This window comes from Pteronotus mesoamericanus, unplaced genomic scaffold (genome assembly GCF_021234165.1).
Source record: "Pteronotus mesoamericanus isolate MK-2021 breed Mesoamerican mustached bat unplaced genomic scaffold, CSHL_Meso_final scaffold_54, whole genome shotgun sequence".
Classification (NCBI taxonomy): domain Eukaryota; kingdom Metazoa; phylum Chordata; class Mammalia; order Chiroptera; family Mormoopidae; genus Pteronotus; species Pteronotus mesoamericanus.
This window is the reverse complement of record NW_026555321.1, coordinates 37,109,677-37,126,989: the sequence shown is the minus strand read 5'-3', so window position 1 is coordinate 37,126,989 and position 17,313 is coordinate 37,109,677. Positions and strand designations below refer to the sequence as shown.

Below are 17,313 nucleotides of genomic sequence, written 5' to 3'. Positions count from 1 at the left end.
CCACTTGAAACCAAGTAGATACAAGTATCTAAGAGCAACATAGCCTGGGGCCAGAGCTCAGCTTTGAATGTGGAGAAATTGGAAGCCAGTTGCTATTCCTTCCATCTCTGGTGTGAGAGTGACCCCTTGTGATTTTAAAGAGAAAGGGCAGGCAGGAGAAAATGGCCGTTGTTCCTTTTGGTTTTCTCGTCACTCCCAGGCCCTGATCCCACAGAGCAGAGTGTACACCTTCTGGTATCAGAAGGCTATGCACGTCGTCAAAGCCCAGGCCTTGGCGTGGGGCTGAGGCTGCATAAAATGCCTCATGCCTCAGTATCTGGAAAGCACCACAGGTGGTCTGTGGTGTCCAGAGCTACTCTGGGGAGTTTCTGAGCCATGTGGCATCTGAGAGGGCTAGAGCCTGACCTAGTGACTGCTTGTCTCCTGCTGTCTGGAGAGCTAGGACCTGTGGTCCGTGGTACCTAGCGAGATCTTGGTCTAGGGCCCTCGAGAGAGGGCCAGTGGGCAACAGCCCTTTCCTTGGTGAGGAAAGGGGTGTGTGTCAGACAAGAACACGTGGTCATGGTGGGCGTGCGCTTCTGCCTCTTCCCCCTGCCTCCATGATCTTGCCTCTTCTGTGGGCAGTAAACCTCTCTCTTCAGAAATACTGACTTGGACTTGTCTCAGTGGAGGGCTTGGAAGCAGAGGGGTGAGTGAGAGCCATGTGGCCCTGCCCTCTTTAGTCTGAGAAGCTGTAGAGCCATTCCCTGAGCTGCTACAGTGCGGCGGCACTGCCTCGGGGCCATGGCTGGGCTGAACAGTCTGGGCGAACTGCCATTGAGCAGATTTTTAAATCAGTTAAGTTCTCTTTTCCTACTGACTTCCATGGCTGCTTCCAGGCACTCTGTTTTACGTCTAAGTGTCTTCATTCGGCAGGGACACTTGTGGTCTTTCAGGTTTCTTTGTCTCCTCCACCCCTCCCCAAGTTAGTTGTCCAACTCCTGAAGAGTGTCCACCCACTGCGTGGGGATGGCTCACTGTGGCCCACAGAGGCGGGCACCACAACTTTTCGCGCAGGCACGTCAAAGGCTCTCTGCACCCCCCTGCCCCTCACCGCCCCAACTGTCCCTGAATAAGGCCAAATAGAGTGCTGGGTCATCTTTCCTGACCTTGGCCCTGCTAAGCAAAGCAGGCCTGACTCAGGGGCTCTTGCTCCCTGGGTGGTGCTCCCTGGTTGTGCCACTGTGCCCTCTCCTCACAGGTACCTCATCAACTTCCTCCTGGATGCCACCGTGGGCATGCTGCTCATCTACGTGGGTGTGCGCGCCATCAGCGTCCTGGTGGAGTGGCAGCAGTGGGAGTCCCTGCGTTTTGGCGAATATGGTAACATGCCATGGACCCTGGATGGGGCACGGACGGAGATTCCTGGAAGGGGCTCAGCTCCTCGTTCCGTACAGCCCACCAGGCCCACAGATTCAGAGAAGGTTCAGGACTGGGTGGATGTCCCTCCTGCAGCGCAGGAGCTTGTTCTGGGGCCTGAGTGCTTGCCTCACTGCTTTGGCTCCTCCCTTAATAGCAGGAGACACGCTAGATGCAGGGAGAGGGGCAGTGCTTGCCTCTCCTGCCAGAGGGTATCAGTGGCCCCACCTGCAGGGTCATGAGGCCCCCTCACTCTGCCAAGCTGCCCACCTCATTAGTGAGATGGGGTGGCTCTTGGTTTGGGAGGTGCTCGGCAGGGCCGCTCTCTCTCAGCAGCTGCCCTTCTCTTTACTGCATGTCTGTGCTTGTCCTGTCATTGGGCCATTTTATTACTTGAAAAGTCAGGACTGGAGGGTCCATCCCCTTGGGACCAAGTCACCTTGCTCCCTCCTCCCTGTGGGCCGGCCCCCAGCCAGCATCTGACACATGCAGTCACCAAGGACACCAGTTCCATCCGCACTGCCAGAGACATAACTTAAAACAAGCAACTTGGGGGTGCTGGCCCAGCTTCGACGCCCTCACACCTTGTCAGACCCCATGGGATACAGCTTGGGCAGGAAGCTGCCTGCACGCTGGTTCTGAGCGCAAATGCAGTGCCTTTTACTCTGTACTCCCAGGAAGACAGCAAGATGTGGCCTCAGCAGGGCTGCCGATGAGAGGTGCCTTCTTCGGGTCTTGCCAGGACCTGGTTATTCAGGACCCAGGCTTAAGGGGGCAGCAGCTGTCTCCCACCTTCACAGCTGGCCCTGCTGTCTGAAGGGTGGAGCTCCTGTTCTCAGTGGGAACAGCATGAGTGGAACCTTTGCCATGAAAGGCGCACGCGGGTCAAGAGGGAGGCGTGCGGGTGGGGTTCTGGCTCCCCGCTCTCCTCTCCTGGGCCCAAGGGCTGCTTACGCCTCCATGGTTGAACACTCAGCAGGGACTGGCATTTTTAAAGGGAAGCCAGTTCTTGGAGCCAGCTGTGAGTGCCTGGGGTATTTCTAGAAATTTTAGTAATTGTCTGTCTCCACTGAGGGGAGATGAGCTCAGGGAGGGCTTTTCTTAGCCTCGTCACTTGATGCCTGGTGAGTCACTGACTTAAGATAGTGTTTGACACACAGCGTGTGCTCCTGTGGCTCCAGGGAAGGTGTCTGAGGAACTCCAAGTCATTGACTCGTCCGCTTAGAGGACAGAAATGGACAGCACACATGGACCAAAGCGGCCTCTTCCTCGCTTTCAGGATGGGCACCCAGAGCAGCTGCGTGGCGCAGGAGGCTCACCCAGCCAGTGCACGGCCAGCGCCGGGGAGTGGGTGGAGGTTGCTTGTGGCTGCTGCACTGAGTTCCTAACCCTCCATCACCTCCAAGAACAGTGTTCATAACTACTTCTTTGCTGTTAAGATCCCTTCTGGAAGGCAGGGCTTTCAACTCAGTGCTACAGGAAATCCACCCCACATCCAGTTGCATGCCACTCAGTGACCTGGGAGTGGAAAGCAGGTCTGGTCCTCACACACCAGGCATCATAGTACCACCTGTTCCCAGTGTGTTTTCTCTGCATGCCCAAGAGTAGAGTGAAAGGCAGAAGGCAGTGCTGGTTTGACTCTCTTCTTTCCGTGCCTCCTTCCTTGTAGCTGTTGGGCCTGCCTCAACCCCTGCCCTTGGGCCATCTGCCTCCGCCTCTGGGAACCCAAGTCTTCAAACCGGGGTGTCTCCAGATGAAGCTGCCCTTTATCAAGGACCATCCCAAGTTCTCCCACCCCAGGTTGAGGAAGGATAGTGTGTGTCCTCAGTTACCTGGTTTTTATTTCTAGCAATTTCTTTTGTTTCAATCGCTGCTATAGCAAATGATCACAGAATCAGCGGCTTAAAACAGCACAAATTGATGATCTTGCAGTTCTGTAATTCAGAAGTCCGACATGGGCGTCATGGGCTGGAATCACAGTGTCAGCCGGACTGGTTCCTTCTGGAGTCTCTGAGGGCAGAATCCATTTCTTGCCTTTCCTGGCTTCTCGGCCTGCCTGTGTTCCTTGGCTGGTGCTCCCTTCCTCCAGCTCCAGAGCCAGCGACAGCCGGCTGAGCTCCTCTCACACTGCATTGCTCTGACCTTCCACCACTTCCTTTTACTCTGAAGTGCCTTGTGGTGACATTGGGCCCTCCTTGGATACTTTAGGAGACTCTCTGTCTTCGAGTCAACAGACTAGCAACCTTCGTTCCCCTCTGCCATGTTACCTGACACATTCATAAGTTCTGGTGACTAATATGTGGCTACCTCTGCGAGGCCATTACTCTCCCTGCCACACCTGTTAACCAACTCATCTGCTCGAGATGATAATTCCATGTAGGCCCCCTAGCTCTCTTCTCAGGTAAATGAAGAAGAGGCGCGTGTTTTCTAGGTGCTTCCCGTGGTCCCTAGAATAGAAGGTGAACTTGCTAACAAGAACATGGGACTTGGGCAATGCCACACAACCGTGCCCAGCGAGATAGGATCTGGGCGATGCGTGGTGTCTGCTGTGTGAGGGCCAGGCTGCTCTTCCCCAGGCAGAAGCCCTGAAAGCAGGCCTGTGTCCCACAGGCACCGGCGGGTGGTGGGCTTTGCTGCCCGTCCCTAACCTAACCCTCCCCTCCAGAAGTCTCTCTTGATACAGACACGTTCCCTGCCTTTGGCTCCTAGTCCTGTGATTTATCATGAGGAAATAATTCAATAAAACAAACTCCTGTGTCCAGTGTGGTAAAAAGCAGGACACAGCAACAATGCTCAGCGTGTTTTTCCTTAAAAGATGAGTCTGTGCGGAACACAAGACTCTTACTTCAAACAGAAATCAGAAAAACCAGCACATGTGCATTCGTTCCAGCTGCCCCTACATGTGGTCTGGGTGCAGAGGAGGAAACGATGTGTGAGAGTGGGGTTACAGTTAACTTTTGTCCTTTTTCACCATGTATTCTTTTTTTCCTTTAACTTCCTTATTAAAGCATCTAAATGAAAAAAGAGGCAGCTGCAGCTAAGTTGTGGCTCTGAAACTCAGCAGTAGGAGCAGCACGAGGCAGATGGGGGGAAACATTTCCTCTTTTGTCAGTCATTTAAAACTGAAGAGCAAATGGAGTAAACACACTCTGAACAAGTAGGTTTTCTTTTGATATTAAATAAGTGTTGCCACTTGTTCTGTTGGCTTTTAAACACTCCAGCCCCAATTCAGAAATATTTCCTACCAGTTCTCTTCTCTGTGTCCCCAGTCTTACTTAACAGTTTTTAACAAATATTTTGGTATGTTGTTTTTGAGAACTTTTCTCAGTAAGGTCAGGTAGTTTCCTGAAAGGGTTGCAAAATGCCACTGAAAATCTAGCTAGGAGAGATTGTGCTTTTGAGATGACTTTTTGGCTTAAATGTGTCTTATCCCAGAAGTGGAAAGAGGATGACCTCAGGAGAAGCAGTGATGTCTCTGTGCATGCTTTCTGCACACTCCTCCCGAGGTTTTCCAGAAAAGGGAATGGCCTGGTGTTGTGTCCATTACAGCTGCCTGAAGGCATTCGCTGTGCTTCCACTGGGTGCAGTAAGCAGGCTCAGGCAGGGCTGGGGACAGCCGGCACTGGTGCCTGCACAGGGCCTGGCCGTAGCATCAGATGAGAAGCTGGAGATTTCTCCCTGGGCCACATTCTTTTCTCAGCCTGGACTGGGGCATTTGCCTGCCCTGAATGGTTAACTGCCCCCCCCCCCCCGCCACTTCTGGCCAGCTGTGGTCAGACAGCCCCAGCGGCCTCCCTGCTCGCCCCTGGGTCTACCATTGGGGAGGCGTATGTTGCTCCCCAGATGCACCGCCCCATGGGCTCTCCCTGTCACTTAAGATGTAGCTCTTTTTCCGGAGGGGCTGGTCCTCCACCCTTCCTCAGGTCCCTTTTGAAGCATTCTGGAGGCACTTCAGAGCCTGGTGCCCCCTCAGCATGGACTGGTGGATGCCTCCATTTCTCAGGCTAGTGACTGATGGGATCACAGATAGACCTTTGTCAACCCCAAGGCACAGCCCATCACTCCTTGCCTTGAGGACTTCTCTTCCTTGTTCCCAGTCCAAGGTGTGTTGGGGGTCCCTACCCCAGACAGAATCTGAATTCCTCCAGAGTCAGATTTCTGCTTTCAGGGCTGAGGCAGCAGGAAGGCGGGGGAGTGGAGAAAGGGGGTGGGAGATGAACAAGGAGGCTGTTTGCTGCCTTCATAATTGAAAAACATCAACGGCTCCTGGGTGGGGGAGGGTGGATAGCACCGCAGTCAATGGAAAAATCAACAGTGGGTAATAATAGCAGTCTTGCTTAACACAGCTTCTGTTGCCAGCGGACAAAAAGAACCAGCTCTTCTGAACGCCAGCAATAGGCACTTACTAACTTTAGTGCTTTTTCATTATATCTTAGAATCTCTTGAAAGAAAAGCCACTCTGGTATCTCCAAATTAGGAGTTCTCTGATTTTGTTTACAACACCCACATTAGTCTGCCCGGGCTGAGGTGATTCCTGGTGCTTTGGGGGCTTATTCAGTAGCTTTAGAGCCAGGGTTGTGGTGTGGGGCAGGGGTGTGAGGGCCCACCGGATCTGTGAGGACTGGGGCAGGGCCTCGCCCTGCTCGGATCCTCTTGTCCTGGCTGCGTGTGACTGAGCGCCCCCTCTCCCTGCAGGAGACCCTGTGCAGTGTGGAGCCTGGGTTGGGCAGTGTGCTCTTTACATCGTGATCATGATTTTTGAAAAGTCTGTCGTCTTCATCGTCCTTCTGATACTTCAGTGGAAAAAGGTTGGCCTCGTGTCTCTTCTTTAGTAGCTCCTTGAGATGCTAAGACAGCACTTTCTCCCCTTGCCACTCCTCCGACCCCAACCCTATTGGAAAACCCAATTTGTGGGTTCTTGTTTTGTTTTGCTTTTCAACTCCACGTGTACACCATGGAGTTGGTCCAATATGACAGCTATTGGCTACCTATCAAGAGCAGTAACTAGTCAGTTTTTACATTGTCTACTTCAGTAACACTAATGTCTGCTGTAGATTAAGCCAGTGGAATATATAAATCCAATGAAAATACAGTCCTGTCTGATAATTAGTCTTCATGCCTTGCAACTATAAATGCCAGGCACGTGTTCTTTACATTTGCAAATGTCGTCTTCACACACCTCTCGGCCAGTGTTTTAGCCAAGCCATTAGGTGCCATAGGCGGCAGCTGGTCACAGGCTGTTCCCCAGGTTCCCACAGCCCTGCCCGCTGCCCCCGGCCCCAGCACTGTGCAGATAGGCCTCCGCTGCCCACCTGCTCCACGTGCCTGCGGGAAACCAGCCGGAGAGGCTTCGGAAATGAGTAGCTTGACCATCCTTCAGTTTTATTTGCAGCTCAGCTTTATTTTTTAAGAATATAAACCAAGGCTTTTTAGAGCTGTTGTCCTTCAGGAGGTGGTTGGGGCACAGGATTTCTGTTAGAAAGTGGTCTGATACCCATTGCAAGTATCTGCAATGATCTCACTCCCCAAGTCCACACCGCAGGGAGAGCTGCTATAGCACGAACTGCTTCAAGTGGTCTCCAAGGGGGGCCCCTCATTAGCAGTCAAATCGGGGGGCTGCGCAGCCATGGCTATGAGGTGACTGTCTAAGCCAAGTTCCCCTCTCAGGGACCCCATGGGTGATTTTCCCTTTGCCCCTCCTTCCAGGTACTTTCTCTGTGGCCTTTCCCCCACCTCACTGAGTCTGCTTGTCTTACAGGTGGCCCTGTTGAATCCCATTGAAAACCCAGACCTGAAACTGGCCATCGTCATGCTGATCGTCCCCTTCTTTGTCAACGTCAGTGCCATGTTGCATTTTTAACCCCAGTTTGCTCCCTGCCTTCCGGTGTTCCTGTTCAAAGTTCTGAGTCTGACAGAAAAAACACCTTACAGCTCTCAGGTCCCTCTGTGTGAGCATTTGCCACCTCCCCATCCCCACCCCAGACCCAGAAATGGCAGGATTGCTTCCTCGCCAGGCAGATCCCTGCTCCAGGGCCTCTGTACAAGGCGTCTTGCCTTCCCTGCTGGTGACCTTCCACTGAGGAGTCCCGCCCCTTGTGTAATGGCGACTTCTAGATCAGGATCATTAGGGTTTCACCCCATCATCTATTCTTGACCACAAAGTTCCAAGAGAAGCTTATGAGCACACTGGCTACAAGCTAAGAAATCAGAGAGAAACCCATAAAGGGACCTGGGTGCCACAGATGTGGCAGCGTGTGCTGGCCAACCCACACAGGGAGGGGCGGGGCCCGGCCCCATTCTGCCAGAGGCTGGGGCAGGGACTGAGGCAGACTCTTCTATCAGTTACCATGAAATCCTTGGGGACGTTGGGTACCCCTGGGGCATCCCAGGATTTTCTTTGCTAGAGGATTTCAAGCTTCTGAGAGATGGCAGGGGGACTGGGTACGGGTTTTCTTTCCCTGGCTGAGGATGTTGTAATCTGGAATGGGTGGGAAGGTTGGGGACCCGGGGTCTGCTCTGCTGCGCTTTCATAAGTGGCTACCCCAGAGTGATCCGTACTTTTCCTCCCCACAGGCTTTCATGTTTTGGGTAGTGGACAATTTCCTCATGAGGAAGGGGAGGACGAAAGCTAAACTGGAAGAAAGGGGAGCCAACCAAGACTCGAGGAATGGGAGCAAGGTCCGCTACCGAAGGGCCGCGTCCCATGAGGAGTCCGAGTCTGAGGTAGGGCCACGCCCTTGTGCTGCTGCCCTGAGGATGCCTCTGGTCTCGGGGCTCATGCCAGCCAGGGGTAGGGAGGAGAGCTGACAGGTCCCAACCAGCCTAGACCTGTTCCTGTTGTGCTGCGTACCTTCCCCAGACCAGGGGGGTGGAGCACCTGGTGGGGGGCGGAGGAGGGGGGCTTCCTGCTACTTCCCTAAACCAGTGGGGAAAGACAGGAAAGGGTGGAGGAGCCTTGTTCCAGGGACGCTGGCAAGGACCCATGGGCCTGACCATTGACCTTTAAGCATTAAGGTGTTTGAATCCATGCCCACCACTAATGAGCAAGAGAAGTGTTGGCTAAGGCAGCTGGAAACTTCTAAAACGCAGGGGTAGCCAGACGTCCCAGGGGGAACTTCGTCTCCTCTTATTTTCAAGTTTCTTAACTTAAAGTTTTGGACTTAAGAGGGACTCCTGGTCATAAACAGGAAAATGAGGCCAGGCCATGTGTCCTCGGCAGCCATCAACACTCAGGTCACACTTCTGTGCTGCCGGTGAGGCAGGGCTGCCCCCTGAGTGTCCTTGCTCAGCTCCAATACTGTGCTGGCCAGTTCGCTGTGAGGGGTCTTCAGAATGACTGAGAATGCCTCCCCCAAAGGCCTTCACTCTTGTGGATGAGGGGAAGGCGAGTGCCTGCGCAGCTCATCATAATAACTGTGTTCTGAGGTGGAGGCATCGACAAAATCCTGTGAGGGCCCCGGGGCAGCCTGTATAACTCCTGGGGCACCCTGAGGGAGTTTCGAAAGCTCAGTAGGTGGTAGGACTGAGTAAGCCCTAGAATCTGGCCTGGGGCCAGTCATGTTGTAAGAGCTCAGTGAGCGTCAGGTGAATGACAGTGTTACAGGCAGGAGCAGCTGCTCCTGAGCAGTCGTGGTCATGTGATTTGGTGTTCGGGTAATGTAAAAGTCGTTTGGGCCAGAGCAGCATGTATTCCGGAAGATGGGATAGAATAACAAAAAATAAGCTAGAGGCAAAGGTCTGAGCTACGTGGGCCAGGTGCTCTGTGATCCAGGCCAAGGGACTGGCACGTGCTTGTGCAGGCGGTAGGGAGCTGGAGAGAGTGTCAGATGAGAGGCTGAGGCTGGAGGCAGGAAACAGTGCAAGGGAGTGGCCCAGGGAGAGGAGGTGAGACTGCCTGCCCCAGCCTGGAGCAGGAGGAGTGCCACACGCAGCGGAGAGTTGGGAGCCTCCACCCGGACCTGGGCTGCCCCAGCCCTTCCCTGGTGCCCAGGGGTTTGAGGGATGAGGCAGGCAGGCTGTGAATGAGTATGGATGCCCTGGGTGCACCGGCTGCAGGGCCGAGTCATTCCAGGGGCTCACAAAGGCGGAGAGCTCCTGCTTGTCTTCAGAAGTTACAAAGTTGGTTTAAAGCGGCTGCTCTGAAATGCCCCTGCATTATGTGTGCCCCACAGATGTTTTCTTTTCCTTTTGAAAGGGGCTTTTCACTGTGCATTTGCTGTATTTGAGGCAGCTTCAAGGACCCGGGACTCCATCTGTCAAGATTGAGCTGTTTTGCCAGGATGACCTTGGGCTGCAGGTCCCTACTGAGTTTGCTCTCACTGGAGCTCGGTCCCAGCTGGAGGCTGGGTAGAGAAATGGGGAGCAGTAGCAGGGGGCAGGGTGTGTCAACTCAGCACTGGTTTCAGTGGCCATGGATGGGATCTAGAGGGGGCCAGCTTGTCTCTTTCTGTAAAGGGGGGTTCCCCATCACGCTCATCTAAAGACAGACGGTACTGAGGCCTCCTGGAGGGGCTGGCACCCCCAGGCCAGGGCCCAGGGAGGGCAAAGGAAGATGACGTCACTGGTGGTGACTTGGGCATGCCTCTCTGCTGCCTCAGATCCTGATCTCAGCCGATGATGAGATGGAGGAGTCCGACACGGAGGAGGACCTCCGCAGACTGACCCCTCTGAAGCCTGCGAAGAAAAAGAAGCACCGCTTCGGGCTGCCTGTATGACCATTCCTGTGCTGAGGGTCAGGTTCGGGACCCAGCCTGCTGCCGGCAGCAGACGATGGTCACTCTGCAGGGTCATTCCTTCCCTCCTCTCTCTGCCCCTCCTCTTCTACCTCCATCCTCTCGCTGTCTCTGCCTACTCCCAGACGACTGTGACTTGAGAGAGGGAGGAAGAGCCAGCGCCGAGGGGACCGTGGCAGTTGGAGGCCTCCACTCAGTTGCACTACAAACACTGACCAAATATGCAAGCAAGGCGTTTTGTTTGTTTGTTGTCGTCCTGATGGTGTTGTGAGGGACCCAGAAGCCCTGTTCTGTCTGCCTGGGTGGCGTTAAGGAAAAACACACACAGATTGTGTATAGAGCCTTCCCCAAAGGCTTCGGGAATGAAAACATAACATGTTTTGGGCTAAAAGTCACTCACTGACGAAGTTGGAACCACAATGCTTTCTTACTCAAAATGGCTTTTATAACTATTGATTTCTAAAGTCAGTTTTATGAGCTGTCACAGTGTTAATGTTTTTTGAGTATGTGTTTATTTCCTATGGGACTAATGGGCAAAACATAGATTTTTAAGTCTTCCGTATGCCGTTGACTTTTATATTTTTAAGTTATATTTTCATACTATTGTATTTAAAAACTTTTTAATTCCCAAAGAAATGGGTTTGTTTGCCTTTTGTGGGATGTGAACTAGTGGGAGGAAAAAGTGGAGAGTTTTTTTATCCGGAGTATTGTTAGGTGATCTGTGATAAGATGAGGTAGTGGGCCCAGCAGGAAGGGAGGTGGGCCCTTACCTGAAGTCGGCAAACCCAGTGGTTCTATGAAGGCCAGGGCTGAGCAGGAGGCAGAAACAGTCAAATGCGGATCCAGTGTCCTGTGCATGCCAGCACCCAGCGGCTCCTTGGCATTTCTGCTGGCTGCGTAGAGGTCTTAGTTAAATGTGACCAAGAAAAGAGTCTCAAGAGGTCTTTTTGTCCAGAGAAATTGAGACTAAAAGGCCACGTCTCTTTGTTCCCTACCTGTCATCAGAGCCTCCCAATCCGCAGTTTAAAATGTCCTCTCGGCCTCCTTGCCTCCCACTGTGCAGCCTTCAGAGCCGGTTTCTGGACCCAGCCCAGGTCAGGCTGCCCCGGGCCTGTTATTGCCTCCATTTTTATTTTGCACAAGAATCTGGAGAACGTCTGCCTGACCAAATGATCCTGTTTTTCACGTGTTCCAGGGCTGTGGTGTGGCTGCACCCACAGATGGGACAAGATGCTTCTAAGCTGTGTCCCCTCCGTGGGGGGTGACACCCGCTCAGCCTGGGCACGGGCCCATGTGGCTGGGGGTCGGCTGACTGGCAGTGAAATGGGCCGACCTGGGCGCTCGCCCTGCTGTGGCAACAGCACAGTGGAGCGGCCCCATGTTGTCACAGCCAGTGGCAGCCGTGGGAGCTTAGGAACAGTACCGCACTGCTGGGTGTGAGCTGCGAGGGAGACGGGCAGGGAGGCCGCACCACCCAGGACCTTTTTAGACCTACACAAAAACGTGTTTCGCATAAGATTGGACCTGAATTGTGGCACTGAGCCAGGCTGTTCAACCAGGCACCTTGGGCCGTTCTCTGCCTGTCACCCGTGTGGGACATGGGGGGCCAGCCTTGGGGAGGCCTTCTCACTTCATCTTCTCTAGGAGTCCGCAAGCCAGAGGTCTGAGGGGAGCCGGATCCTGTAATGGCAGTAGGAGGCACCTCTGCCATGTGGGCATCGGGCCAGAGAGAAGAGGCGAGGCTGAGCAGTGCCTCACGTGAGATTGGAGTCCCGTCTCCTTGGGTAAATCACTTCCATTCCCATTTTACGCCCTTTACCCCCCTCCCATCCTCTTGCTGTGTTAGTGGGTATCTCCCCACAAGAGAAGTGGCATTTGGGAAGACCAAGGTCCCTTGTGGCATGGCTGACTCTGCTTTTTACTCCTATATCATTTTGATTTGAACAACCTGTGCCCACAGCTGTTTCTTGAACCTTCCTGAGCTCAGAATCGGAGCTTCATTTTCTGTGTTGAGCCCCTCATGTTTCCAAACTGCAGATAGGGTGGAGGAGCCGTAATCCTGGGTTATATAGACCTCAGGTGGCCTGCTCACTTCAAGGCTCATCCCCGTGCCTACTGGGTAGTGGGTTTGGGGGGCAAAGAGGTGTGAGTGAAGGGTGATTTCTCCCCGTGCCCTCATTTTCAGTAAGGGCTGTCGTCTCTGAGCTGTAGCTATGTAGCTGGCTAACTAGGAGATGGTGTCAGATCATCGAGGGCCTTGTGCTAAGGGGCTGGGCAGTGTGGCCTCGCGTGTTTGGCCTTACCCTCCTCCTTAGTTCGTGCATCCATGCACGTGCACACACACAGCACAGAGTTTGTATTCCCTGGGAACGTGTCCTGCATCAGGGTCTTTCTGTGGTGCACCGCCCAGAGAGAGCGGGTGCCGAGGGCCCGTCAGGACCTCTCCTGAGCCGTCCTCCCTCCCCGGGTGGACTTCCTCACCACCTGCTCCAAGGTGCCTTATGAGGTGCAGCTCTTTACTCAGCCACACGGCAAGCATCACTGTGCTTGAGAAACCATAGGACACCGACAGGACGTTGTTCACTACCCATCTCATTTGTCAGTGCTGGACCTTGGCCAACCACCCATGATGGAACATTTAAGCCAAGGTCATGAACAAGTTTCTTGTAACTAATGGAAATAACCTGAAGAGGTAGAACTGTCATATCTGAATGGAAGAGATGATTGTGGCTTTCCTTTAGCTGTCGGTGGGATGTGGACAGTGGTAAGGAGGGATGTTGGTGGCATTCCAGTAGCAGTGGCCTCTTAGCCCACTCAGCCTGAGAGCTGTGAGGTGAAGCCCTCCGTCACACTGGTGGCCTCCTGCCTCAAGCTTTAACTCGGCCCCCTCCTGGCAAAAGGGAGTCCTGGGTTAATGTTGGCTTGTCTTGCCTCTAAAGGGAAAACGCAAAGGCTCAAGCACACGTTGCATCTTCCCCTAGGCAGCTGAGGCCGGTAGGCTGCTGTCCAGCGTCCCTGACTGAAAGTGCCCCAGGCCTGCAGCCCATTCTGCCCTGCTGACAGCAATGCACTGGCCTTTTTGCAGCCAGGCCGCCGTAGGTGACACTGGGAATTCACATCATCCAGAGCAGCCACCTTGTAAGGTATAGGGCTGGCTTTTCGAAGTTTCATGCACTTCCACCTTGGAGGGGAGAGCTCTCCGTTTTACCCTGTGAAACACTGGCAGCCGGGAGGGCTTTGTTCTTCGTGAGGGACTTCTGGTCCAAGTGCTGTCAGTACCTTGAGCTGCTGGGCAGGTGGGTTGGTTTAATTTGATTTCCCTTTTCATGATTTTTATTAGAAGTCAGACATATGTGAGCAAAAAACATGGCCTACTTCCACTGTCTGCCTAGGGGGGTGTTTAATTTTGGTGGTACGATTCACAAAAACACATTTTTGAAATGAAAGGGAAGACGATGTACTCACATTGTAAAATGGTTTACAATAAAGTTTGACATCTTATTACAGTCTTTTTAAAAAAAGAAACCATCACTTTTGTGCTTGTTGGTGTGTGTTCCCTGGAGTTGAAACAGCTTAGTGGTGTCAAGAAAACTTCCCCAGGGTGTTGGAAGGTTGTCCCTAGGAAACAGTGAGAATAAACGGTACATTGCCTCATGGCAGATGTGGGAACCAAAATCTGCTGAGAAAAAAGTATACTGTTACATTTCCACTTCTCTGCTGTTGTGAGTAAAAGTGACTCTGTGTCCCCTAAGGAGCAAGTAGTGCTGGGAGATGGAGTGTGAGAAGTAAACATCCTACATCCTTGTCCCTGGGGCCACAGGGCGAGAAGGCAGGTGCTTCCCTGGGCGGAGCCAGCTGTGGAGGCAGTGCTAGAAGCCCGGGTCGGGGTCGGGTCCGGTCTGGGAGCTGGGCCCTCTCAGGCCGTGCCTGCCCTCAGGGCCTCTTGGCCCCCGTTTGGAGTCCTGGGTTTATGCCTGAGGCTATCGGAAGGCATTTCTCCTGTCAGCACTTGTCTCAGATGGAGCCTGGCCGGCTTCACGTTGGCCTCTTGGGGTCAAGCCCAGGCAGGGGAGGGCTTGGGTGGGGTTTGAGGTATGAGAGCAGTGGAGTTGCATTCTGGATAACCAGATGTCGGTGCCTGGTTGGGTTCTGTCTGCATGGAGCCTTCAAGGATAGAAATAATCTCACCTTTACTGCCCATACTCACCCCATACTCACCCAGGGTCTTCCCTTCAAGGATGGGGGTTTTAGGAGCCAGCAGTGGAGAACTAAGTGACCTTTGAGGGAGCCTTTGGGTGTGTCCCTCCACAGCTCAATACCTGCAGTGTCACTCTATCCCACCCTCTTTCAGCCACCTAAGTGTCCTCAGGCCCGGTGCCCTTTGGTGAACTTAACTCAGTCGGAAGCTCAGTGCTGTTTCCTGGCATCAGCTCACTTTTGCACAAAGCATGATTTCCCCCTGGTCCTTCTTGGACCTTTACCTGCTGCCTTCTTCATCCCTTTGCTCAGTGTGTGCTGGGAGCAAGACAAAGGACAGGGCGTCACCAAGCCACCACTGGGGAGTTCCCCAGGCTTCCCTCGGCTGCAGTTTCTCCACCTGTGGACCGGGGTACCCTGTGCTCTGAGTCTACCACGAGGGCCTAGGGAGCTCACAGTGAGCAAAGCTCGCGAGAGGCAGACACAGGAAACTCCCTCCCTGCTCCTGGGCAGGATGGAAAGCCTTTCCTCTGGAATCCAAGGAAGGGGTAGAAGAGAAAGAGAAACAAGTTCAACACAGTCCAGCCTGGCCCAGGACCCTCCCTTCCTCAAGGACACCCCCACACTGGGATGGACTGTCGCAGATGGACAGCGTCTACTGCCACACACACATTCCAGGACCCACATTCATAAACACGCAAGTCACTGCCAGTCCCGGCACCTCCTGCCTGGAAGCAGAGCAGCTGTCTGTGTCACCAGGGCTGCAGGCTCCCGGGCTGGGGCGCTCAGCGAGCCCCTAACAGCTCCGAGAATAAACTCTGAAGCCAGTGGCTGTGTGGACCTGAATCATAGGGGAGCCTGTTGGAGCAGGGGGAGTGACTTCCCAGGACAGGCAGGCGGGCTATATAAGCTCCAGAGGACTGGACACCGCTCACATCTCTCCCAGCAGCCACTGCCTGCCAGAGGCGCCTTTGGAGCAGCTCTCCCACGGCACCCACCATGTCCCAGGTAGGGGGGCCCAGCACATGGGTGTGGTGGGGCGTTGCGGGTGGGCGGGGAGCGGGACACTATCATCGCTGGCAGCTGTATTTCAAGCTGAGCTCCAAGCATAAACAGCTCAGGGAGGAGAGCCCCCCCCACCCCCAGCTTACCCTGAGAGACCCATGTTTAGCTTGGGCTTACTGGTGTTCCATGGCTGCTTAGGAGGGCTAGAGGGGCTGCGTGGTACCGCAGGATCTCTGCGTGTGTCTTTATGTGGGAGGAGACTGCTTGTATGACTTGGTGTGTGGAGTTTGTGTTGGTAGCTGTGTGTGTACACGCGTGATGTGTGCAGCTCTGTGCAGGGCTGTAGTGTGTGGCCCAGGAGCCCAGCTCAGGCTCAGGGACCAGGGAGTCGTTGCACCTGCCTCTAGGGCCTAGGAAATAGTAAGGCCTCAGACTCCCAGGCACCTGGGGCTTAAGGGGAGAGTAGGCACTGTGTCCCCGGTATCCCCAGCTCTGGAGGGACAGAGACCAGCCTGCTAAGAGGAGGGTTGTCCTTATGCTCGCTCCATGGGCAGATGCTGACTTTGGACTGTGACTTCATGAGCATCTGATTCCTGTACCACATTCCCACCCCAAAGCCCACAAGGTAGATACTGGCACCTTGCGAGGAGAGTGGAAATAACTAAGGGACCCTCGCCACCACCCAGAGAGCAGGTCTTGGTACTCACCAAAAGCCTTGTAATTCAGCCTCAAAGCCACTCCCTTTCCCCTTTGTGCCCAAGCTGGAGACAGTGTGAGGCCACAGCCTCACTCACAGCTCCCAGTCTGTGGGAGGGGCAGAGAGACGGGTGGGAGGTCAGGGGGTGAGGTATAGGCAGGAAGGATTCCTGGAAAAATGGGGCCTTGGATTGGCTTGAATTCAATGAGCAGGGAAGAGGGGTCTCAGGGCTAAGGGAGGGGTGGGAAAGGGGGTGTTTCAGCCCGAAGGCCTCGGGTTATAAGACGAAGCTCTGGGCTCTCCAAGGCTGGCTGTCAGGAAGCCCCCATCAAGAAGAAGCGCCCCCCTGTGAAGGAGGAGGACCTGAAGGGGGCCCGAGGGAACCTGGCCAAGGACCAGGGGATCAAGTCGAAGACCTACCAGGTCATGCAGGAGTGTGGTGAGTGTTCTCAGGGTGCTGGCGGTGGGGGGTGCAGATGTGTGAAAGTAATGCAGGGGAGGGGGGAGGTCCTGTGGGTCCTCTCGGAGAGTCCAGAGCCCCTGGGCCCTGCGCGCTGCTCCCCACAAAAGGGGCCTGCCTTCCCTACGAAGCTGGGCTGGCCCCCTGAGCACACCTCCTCTCCGTCCTCCCGGCAGAGCAAGCGGGCGTCGCCGCCCCATCCGTGTTCAGCCGCACGCGGACCGGCACTGAGACCGTCTTCGAGAAGCCTAAAGCCGGACCCGCCAAGAGTGTCTTTGGCTGAGAAGAACACACCACACCACTCCCCTTGGCACTGCCAACACCTAAACACAGGAGTCTTCCCAAGAACTCTTCGTGCCAGAACTCACCTGCTCCCCTGTTGCCTCTGGGACTGCCCCCTCCCCGTGCCCCCCCCAACCCAGCCCTGACCCCTCAGCCCAGGAACTCAGCACCAGCACCTGGGAAACACCAATAAAGAGGATGCCTGAGCAGCCCTAGCATTTGGAGGGTGTTTTTTTGGTCACTGGCCATGGCCCCTGAGTGTGGGGGGTGGGCAGCAGTGTGGGGTGTGGGCATGTTCTGTACCCTTCATGTCTTTTGGGAGGGTCCCAGAGGATAATGAGGTGCTGCTATGGCCACTGCTACATAGTAGAAAGAGCCTCGGAAGCAGAGATCTGGTACTGGCCTGTGTGACTTCAGGCCCTCCCTCCTCTTCAGAGGCTGTTTCCCCTTGTCTGTACCAGAGCTGAGCTGGAGCCTGTTGCATAAAAAGTCCCAGTGACACTGCTCAGAGTGAAGCAAGTGGGTGTCCTCCACAGAAGCTG

At 54.4% G+C, this 17,313-nt stretch overlaps 1 protein-coding gene across 2 annotated transcripts in view; it reads left to right on the top strand.

Annotated features, from left to right (window-relative positions):
• LOC129087960 (store-operated calcium entry regulator STIMATE) overlaps positions 1 to 16,982 on the top strand; it is a 56,467-nt gene extending 39,485 nt beyond the window's left edge. The window contains exons 4-10 of one of the 2 annotated variants that reach the window (XM_054595058.1): positions 1,241 to 1,362; positions 6,094 to 6,206; positions 7,157 to 7,234; positions 7,972 to 8,121; positions 9,996 to 10,106; positions 16,336 to 16,468; positions 16,666 to 16,982. In XM_054595058.1, coding sequence (XP_054451033.1) covers positions 1,241 to 1,362; positions 6,094 to 6,206; positions 7,157 to 7,234; positions 7,972 to 8,121; positions 9,996 to 10,106; positions 16,336 to 16,468; positions 16,666 to 16,772 — 814 coding nt within the window. In that variant the 3' untranslated portion in view covers positions 16,773 to 16,982. Of the gene's footprint in view, positions 1 to 1,240; positions 1,363 to 6,093; positions 6,207 to 7,156; positions 7,235 to 7,971; positions 8,122 to 9,995; positions 10,107 to 14,760; positions 15,336 to 16,335; positions 16,469 to 16,665 lie in introns of those variants that run through there. The other variant, XM_054595057.1, reaches the window with a different exon arrangement.
• Positions 16,983 to 17,313: the final 331 nt, after the last annotated feature.